This window comes from Triturus cristatus, chromosome 2_2 (assembly GCF_964204655.1).
Source record: "Triturus cristatus chromosome 2_2, aTriCri1.1, whole genome shotgun sequence".
In the NCBI taxonomy this organism is placed as follows: domain Eukaryota; kingdom Metazoa; phylum Chordata; class Amphibia; order Caudata; family Salamandridae; genus Triturus; species Triturus cristatus.
This window is the reverse complement of record NC_140582.1, coordinates 335,493,241-335,502,119: the sequence shown is the minus strand read 5'-3', so window position 1 is coordinate 335,502,119 and position 8,879 is coordinate 335,493,241. Positions and strand designations below refer to the sequence as shown.

The window sequence follows — 8,879 nt, the reverse complement described above, 5'->3', positions numbered from 1 at the left end:
GGGTTTTAAAGTTATTAAAGGGAATTAAAGCAGGATTTTCATCCCCCCGTCTGCTACCTTTCCGCGTCTGAGATATGACATCATAGGTTTCCAAAGAGAAATTATTACAGTTAAAAGTCTGTTGTTATTAAGAATACGTTCCAATCATTGAAAACACAGAGGAAATATTAACTTTTTAGGTATGCCTTACCTTATAAATATGATTTATGTTTCCCTTAACTTATGAGAGTGGGGTTTGCGGGAATTATTTAAAGTGGGTTCGAATGTGTGAATGTAACTGTTCTTTTCGAAACTAAAATCGACGGTATATTCTTAGAGAGATGCTTAGAATTGTATTCACAGAGTCATTTAGAGAGAGCTAAAGAAATGCGTACAAACACATACGGACTCACGTAGAGAAATGACAAATGCAAATAAAATTATTAGACAGGGTGTAGCACGAACTATTTACTATGTCTGATTCAAATGTGTGAATGTAAATAAATATTTTATTGTAAATGCAAGTGGGTATTTCATAAATACATACATGCGCAGATCATGATGTGTAGGCATCTGATAGGCATGCAGTGAAACATACAGATATGCCTCGAGACCCTCACGGGTGATTTACAAAACCCTTGAGTGAACTGCGCGCGCGTGCACACGCACTGTAACTATCACGATTACTAGTATAATCTAAATTCACTACTTCATCCTCCATTTTAGGGAATCCAGGTGAGGGTAACCGTAACACGGACACTGTGGGTCAGCTTGGGGTGTCTTCCACGTATTTCCCACGGGCCCCTCTCTCTCTCTTTTGTGTTTTCTACGTTATTTCCTACGGGAATTTCCCAGATGTCTCTGGCCTTTCCTAGAGGTTGACACCTGGCGCTGGTCACACCTCTCCCTCCCCTTTTACTGACGTCACTCTCCACAGGGCTCCCCGGCGGGGGATCTCACGTGCCTCTTAAGTGTATATAACCTCTGTCAGGAGAGACACTGCCAACACCAGGAGCTCACCTGCCCCTGCCTGTCAGCACCAGAGAGAGCGAGGCAGAGCGAAGGACTGTCCCAGGACAGAGACAAAATACTCCCCTCTCCGGTCGACAGAGATAGACTGCGGGGCACAGGAGGTCCATCTCGAAAGACAGAAACTGATTTCAGAAAAAGGGAACACTTCTCTCAGGACAGAGGCAGACACCAGTGCAGAACATGCTTCAATGCGCCTTCCAGGTGAGCCCCTGCTACAGGCATCAGGTTTTGGCAGCTTTAATGGCTGGATGTGTATATTGTTCGTCTGTTTGGGGGGCATAATTTGTTTCCAAAGTCCACTTAGGTTGATTGAAAGCCTTTCTCCCGATCTCGCTATTCATGTATTGTTTTTTTAATAGCAGGAGATCTATTAAAATACAACAGACCGTGCATTTACTTATTAGAAAATGAATGTGTATATATTACTGGTTTCACATGTTTATTCGTTGTTTTCATCATGGCATTCTCATGCTCTTTATGTACTTTTTACATTCTCATACTTCCTAATACGTTTTTTTCGTTTTTAAATATATGTATTTGTGAATAAAAGGAGAGCACCTTTTATTCTTAGCTTGCAACGTGTTTTAATATAGCCGGGTCTGAGACCATTCGTCGTGTGTTTCTGTGATGTTCATAATATGGACGTCTCTGTCTCCCGTGATCATTGCAGAAGCATCCTGGGTAGTTAAGGTTTGTTAAACGATGCTCACTGACAGGGGTTTTTATCATGCTGGATAATTCTCAGAAATGCGACAGTAATATTTAAAGCGCCTACGGGTTGTGCTGCAGTCCTGTTGTTTGTAGCGCTGTCGCTGTTATCAAGCACAGCCTGTGAAGCACAAACTGCTCGTTATAAATCAGTATTAGCAACAGCAGATTGCACTGAAAGGAGTTTGGGACTTTATTGTAAGTATTTGTTTCCCAAAGTGGGTGTAATAATGCACAACGTACACCACGTAAACAGGGTTTGACAATAGCCAGAGGTTCTCGAGGCATCCCTGAAGGGGAATTGTTCAAACAACATTTTATTTTAGCCGATCATAAAACTGTGCCCATATAGATACGGGGTCCCGGATGGCATGCATGTGCCATTTGATACATAGTGCCTCAGGGGTGCACTGTGGCCCAAGAGACATTGTCTTTCTCGCATCTACGGCAGAAGCAAAATAAAGAGTTTCACTCCGTGCCAGCTGATATCATGCTTCACACGGCTTCTCTGCCAACATCCAATCAGAATGCTTGCACCAGAACAGCGACCACCTGTTGTATGTGGTAAGGCGCTGGCATCATAGGACAGTCTGCCGGCATCACAGGCCAAAAGATTGGCATTATTTGTCATAGTGCTGCAATCAGATGTATGCCAGCTTAAGGTGCTGGCATAATATGATCGAATGGTCCCTATAATGTTAGGGTACTTTCATCATATGTCAGTGTGCTGACTTCATATGCCAAGGTGCTGGCATCATTTATCAGAGTCCTCCCTGGGTGCTGCTGCTGTTGGTCTCCTCCTGTGATGGAGTGGCTGTGGTGCCAGTCCTGCAGCTCATGTGCCAGTCTATGGCTGTTTATATACCATGCTCTACCTGCTAATATGCCAGGAATGTGCCATGCTGGGACAGCTTGTGCTCCAACCTTGAATTGCTTATTTGCTAGGCTCAGACTGCCCGTGGGCCAGGCTGGAGTTACTTGTTTGCCAATCTTTGTCTGCAGTTTGACTGACTGGGGTTGCGAACTGCGACCACCCTCAGAATATCTCCTGTTATTTCCCCTTCTCAGCCCTCTTCCCCTTCTCGACTCTGTTGCCTTGTGTTCCTCTCTTTTAACCCTGTTCACTCCCTTCCATGTTCTTATGCAATAAAGCAATTTGGCTAATATTGCTTTCTCCCTTCTTCCAGAAACCACACGCCATCCTCAGGTCGTCCAGACAGGTGCACACAGCAGTAGTGGAAGGTAAGTGTCTGTGTGCGCTCACTGCCCTTGGTCTGAGGTCACTCTGTATTTTTTGTACCCAATTAATGGTTCTGGTGTCCCTTCCCCCAGTCTGCGACTGCTCTCTATATCTTGGTACCATTTACTGGATCTGGTGTCACTCTCCCTGCTCTGATGCCGCTCTGTATACCCTGGGCCCAGTTACTTGTTCTGATGCCACTCTCCTCGTGTCCGGACCGCTCTGTATCCCATGGGCCCAGTTACAGGTTCTGGTGTCACTCACCCTGACTTGGGTCCCATATGTCATGGTCCCAGTTTCTGGTTTTGGAGCTGCTAGCACTGGTTTGAGTTTGCTATCAGTCTAGAACTCCAAGAGTCCTGGGTAATGATTGTCCCATATAAACAAGATCTCGTTCTGGTCCGGATCAGCTGGATTTGTGTCTGATGCCAACCCAGAATGCTTGTAGTTCTGATCCTGTCTCTTCTCTTTATTCAGTGCTGGAGGGGAGCCCCCTGGAGAAGGCGGTCACTAGCAGCTTTGCTTCCTTCATACATGGAGTCCAGACAGATCACCTGTCCCAAACTGTGCGGCACCGAAGCAAGCGTATGATCCTGGACAGCATCGGCGTTGGACTGGTGGGAAGCACAACCCATGTGTTCAACATCGCCCTGGGATACTGCCAGGTAAGAGGAGACATTGGACACACTAAGCAATGCGCCATGCAAACCAATGAAAGCCCGTTTTTCGGCCAAGAGTGTGACTGTACGCCTGTGATCCTGCCATGTAAAAAGCTACAGGCACCACAACAAGGAAAACACTATAAAAGACTAATGTCCATCCCTTAAACCCTCTAGACCAGCACTGCTCACCTCCTCCCTTTGATCCATCCAAAGACGTGGGCCACAAAAAGCACACCTTGGACCGCCCAGCAATTAAAACCCTCTAGACCATAATCCTCTTGAGATCCTATGAATTAAAGGCAGACAGGGTCCAAACCAGAAAGTACATCAGCAGATTGCACCTTCCTTCAGAAACACTACATCTTCTCGCAGAGACCCCTTGCCTGCTCCTGTGTTTCTTCTAATAGACACCACCATGTATTAGGTGAATTATCCTGTGTTTAAAGTTCAATAACTCACATTCTCACAAGCTCTGCTGTTTCTCTACTAAGTGGCTAGGTGCACTTTCTATTCCTAATTTAATTCTGTCTCTAACAGGACATGTACTCCTTGTCTGCCATCAGTTCTGTGTACGGAAGGAAAGGATTGAGACTCCCACCTACGCTGGCTGCATATGTCAATGGAGTAGCGGTAAGGATTTTCAAAGCTAATATTTTATCTATCATCATATATTACGAGCGATTAGTTTATGAGAATTGTACTTAAATGCTGTCTCCTCCAATGTTCAATCTTGTCTGTTTCCACTTATGTAAAGAGTCTCTATTGGGCAATGGCCCAGTCCCTCAACCAAATCTTAGAATATGGATCCTACACTTCTGTAAACTGTTTCCATAGGTCGATGACACAATCTCTCTACTTAAAATCGCTTCCTGACCCACCCTTCTTAAAAGACCTTCTAATCCTCTACTCCTCTTCTAACAGAGTCACTCCATGGACTTCGATGACACTTGGCACCCTGCCACTCACCCATCAGGTGCTGTACTGCCGGCTCTAATGGCTGCCTCCCAGATGTTGCCCGTGGGCATCCGACCCAGTGGCTCAGACTTCCTGTTGGCATTCAACGTGGGCATCGAGGTACAAGGAAGACTCATGCGTTTCTCCAACGAAGCGAGCAATATCCCTAAAAGGTATGTACTATGCCTACAAAGATCAGAAATATCCCATGACCAACTCACAATGCCCACACGAGACTGCGGTATACCCAGGGCATGTTATGCTGCTCAAAGAGGATAGAATATTCCATGTGTTATGTGTGAGAGAGGTGGAATGATATGATGTGTGCCTGATGGGCACAAAGGGAAGGAATCTCTGCAGGAGGAACCTTTAATGAAAAGAAAATCATATATGTGGATAGCACACAAATACAATGTAAACATGATAAAGTTAATTTTTCTGTTCACTGTAACTAGAGTTGTGCCAAATGCTTGATTAGATACTAGCATATCTTCTATGTTTCATCGTACTGCATGATAGCATTAATGGCTGACGTGCTTTAAGTACATTTCCGTAGTTAACACGTCTTGTTAGCATTACCCTTCTTCTAAACCTATTTTGGTATTATCATTGCCTGACACAGAACTTTGTATTTCCTTCAGGTTCCACCCCCCTTCAGTTGTTGGCACCATGGGCAGTGCTGCTGCTACATCAAAACTCCTTTCATTGAGTGCAGAACAATGTGCCCATGCTTTGGCGATCGCTGCTTCTCTGGCAGGGGCACCTATGGCCAATGCTGCAACTCTTGCCAAGCCTCTTCATATTGGCAATGCGACCCGCTTTGGGATGGAAGCAGCACTTCTAGCTGCACGTGGGATGGAAGCCAACCCACTTATCTTGGATGATGTGCCCGGCTGCTCGGGGTTCAGTGCTTTCTATGGTGACTACCAGCCCTCGGCCCTGGCAATGCCAGATGAAGATTACAGCTTTCTCTTGGAGAAGCAAGACATCGCCTTTAAGAGGTTCCCAGCTCACTTGGGCATGCACTGGGTGGCAGACGCTGCCATCTCAGTCAGAAACCGAGTCACCAATATAACGGGCTCCTTTAACCCTGCTTCCATCCGCACTGTTCTTCTGAGGGTCCCAGTCTCCAAGTATATCAACAGGCCGTTCCCAGAGTCTGAGCATGAGGCGCGACACTCCTTCCAGTTCAACGCCTGCACAGCCCTCCTCGATGGCGAGGTGGGCATCTCTTCCTTTAGTGAGGACAGCCTCAGGAGACCAGACCTCATCAACTTATTGAAGAAGGTGGTGGTGGAGCACCCTGAAGACAATGTGGCTAATTTTGACAAGATGTACGGAGAAGTAGTGCTGCTCCTGGAGAGCGGAGAGATCGTGACCGGCAGATGTGACACCTTCTATGGACACTGGAGGAAGCCCCTCAGCCAAGAATCACTCCATGAGAAGTTCCTCTCCAATGCTACCCATGTGCTCCACCAAGATCAGGCACAAGCAATTATTGAGGTTGTGGAGGAGATAGAAAGCCTTGCAGACTGTTCACAACTGGCATCCTCCCTGTAGCAAACATGTTCAACCAAAATTCATACCTCTCACAAAGTGGGAGTAAAACGTTAAATGCAATTATCTTTAGCATAACTTGTTTTACACAAGATTGAAAATCTACTTACTCAAGGAGAGGGACATTATCAATTAATTGTATAAAACAATAAGAGTCAATCCTGACCTCTCCTATCATGAAAGGTACTGTCATGTCTCACAGTACAATGAGGTCCCCATTTAACCTAACACAAATACAGAAGCATCTGGCTGGCCAGAAGCAATAGGATTACGATTCATAGAACCTTATCAGTACTTTGTAAGGGCTGTGACAGTAAAATGCATTTTTTTATTTATTGTTATTTAATTTTTGTTTATTTATTGTTTAAAAAAATGTGATCGCATTTCACTGAAATACCATGTCTTCTTCCAACTAAGTGATTCTCTCCCGGTGGCCAAAGACAGGAAGAGCTGGATCTTCAATTTTGCTCTAGTACTCGATTCTCCCTGTGCCCTGCTCTCTCCTGTGTACTTTCCTAAAAACACAGGACAATATAGCTCACTGCAAGGACTTTGTATTTCAATCTCTCATGTTTTGTCAGTGAAACATATTTTGTGCTTTCTGTGTTTATTTATTTAATTTTGAATAAAGTCTCTGAATTTATTCTACAGTTATTGTAGTTTTTGATATGTAAAGCAGCTGACATTTTAGATGCTAACCTATAGGGTGGCCACGGCTTGGTGAGAGTGAGACTGGATTCTCTCACATACAGACCTGACATATAAAACTCTCTTTTTCGGCTGTTGCTCAACATGCTGGCCCTCCTGCTAGAGTGTCACAATCTTCCCTGTTTTTAGAAACATCACTGACATGCACCACTAGTAATATAACAACCAGAATATACATATCTGAACAAGTACCAAAGATTGATCCGATCATGGCACACATTTTAAATGTTACAATGTTTTGGCTGCTGTCATCCAGTTTACACCACTCTGGAAGTTCTCAATTTCAAGTGCTCACAAACTGGTGGCATGTGCACTGGAAAGTGGAACATATTGTTAATCAAACATTTGGGAAATACATAGAAAGTCATATATTTTCCCAACCCAGTACATCTCTTTTAGTTCTAAAATTGTTTTAGAGATCCCCTGATGTGTCAGACCCTCTCCCAGATGTGCTTCGTAAATCAAAGCTGCTCTTCATTCCATGTTTGGTATTACCCTATCCCCCACTCCAGGGATTTGAGCAAACGGAACGCTGTTGGCATCAATTATATATGAGTGGGAATATTTTAGGTACCGCTGCACCACTGCATTTGCTTGAAGCATTGACAGCCAGCATTATTTCACTGTCTATTCTCGTTTTTGAACGAGTGATTGCAGCTGCGGAAGCTGTTTGCACAGCTCCTTTCGCGGCTTCATCAGCCAATGAATTCCCTTCAACGTGAACGCCATCACATTGATGACTCAGCCTATCACGTGATCGTTTTGTAGTCCGTTTCGCAACTGAACTACTTGTTTCCAAAGCATTTTATGGTTGATTGTGCCACCTTTTGCATCTTTGAAACCATTTTGAAGTCAATTCTGTAATTTTTAATTGTAAGATTGAACACAGTAAAATGAATCACACACTGCGAGTGTAGGGAATTTGCGATCCGAGTTTTCAAGTGCCATCTTGAATGCTTGTAGTTCAGCTCGCTGAGCTGTACAATCTCCTAGAGATTGCGTTTTTTGTGACCATTGGTCTGAATTTGCCATCGCGCATATGACCTTTAACGATCGCGCATGCTGCACTGTAAGCTTGTTTAATTTCGTAGCGGGTTGTGCAGATCTGTCAGTATAAATTATAAATTCATACTGATCAAGAGGGAGAATTTCAGTAGGCAGAGGACATTCGTGTTTGTATTGCAGGAATGCTTGTGTTTTTAAAAAAGGATCAAAAACATATTCAACATCAGTTGCAGCAAGAGAATTAACCCATTGTATCCATCTTGGATGTAAAGCTTTTGCATTTGGAATGCTAGCTTTAGTAACTGCCACTAAGGCTGGTACAGAAGTCACGACCATAATGCGTTGTCCCTGTGCTAGGACTCTTTCTTTTGCTACAGTGGTTTGAACTGCTGTCAGAATCTTTTCTGTAGAAGTGAATTTCATTTCTGCTTGTGTATACAAGTGTGATTTGTATGCAATTGGTACTTTTTCACCTTCGTTAAAAGTTAAGTAGGTGAATCCGCATTGACCCGAAATGATTTGGATCACTAAGTTGCGTACGTTTACGCGTGTTTGCAAGTGCTTAGTTGCCAACATGTCTGTTTGAAGTGAACGCAGATTTTCTGTGTGTTCTTCAATCCAAGTTGTGGCTTTGAAATCAGGTTTGATTAATTCGTAGAGAAGTTTAACCCTCTCTGCGTAGTTTAGAATGTATGTTCTTCCAAAATTCAGGAAACCTAGAATCGACTGTAAGTTTTTCAGCATTTTTGGAGGTTGGAGTAGTGCACACTTTTCTAAAAAAAAAGTTGGCTGCTTGGCTGCCAGGCTTTTGCCTTCACTTGAAAGTTCATATCCTAGGAAAAGGATGTTGATATGGGCAATTCTGGACTTTTTAAAGTTTAATTTGTAACCCTCAGAGGCGAAACCCAATATAATGGTATTCACCCTGTTCAAGTGTCTGTCCAGGTCATCGTCTGTCAGATATATACCATCGATATATGACAATGCCTCGTCATCATAAATTTGTAGTAACTCTGTAACCCTTGCTGAGTATA

General features: G+C 43.9%; 1 protein-coding gene across 1 annotated transcript; it reads left to right on the top strand.

The window, feature by feature from the left end:
* The first annotated feature begins 993 nt into the window (after positions 1–993).
* Positions 994–6,780, top strand: LOC146862230 (cis-aconitate decarboxylase-like). The gene is made up of 6 exons (XM_085643240.1): positions 994–1,212; positions 2,907–2,961; positions 3,437–3,624; positions 4,159–4,251; positions 4,543–4,748; positions 5,217–6,780. Exons 1-6 carry the CDS (start codon positions 1,192–1,194, stop codon positions 6,133–6,135), a joined length of 1,482 nt encoding a protein of 493 aa, XP_085499366.1. The 5' UTR covers positions 994–1,191; the 3' UTR covers positions 6,136–6,780.
* The last annotated feature ends 2,099 nt before the right edge of the window (positions 6,781–8,879 follow it).

Coding starts and splice junctions, on each gene's coding strand:
- LOC146862230 (XM_085643240.1), top strand. CDS start 1,192: ATGCTTCAATGCGCCTTCCAG. Junction 1,213..2,906: donor TGCTTCAATGCGCCTTCCAG/GTGAGCCCCTGC, acceptor CCCTTCTTCCAG/AAACCACACGCCATCCTCAG. Junction 4,749..5,216: donor GCGAGCAATATCCCTAAAAG/GTATGTACTATG, acceptor TATTTCCTTCAG/GTTCCACCCCCCTTCAGTTG.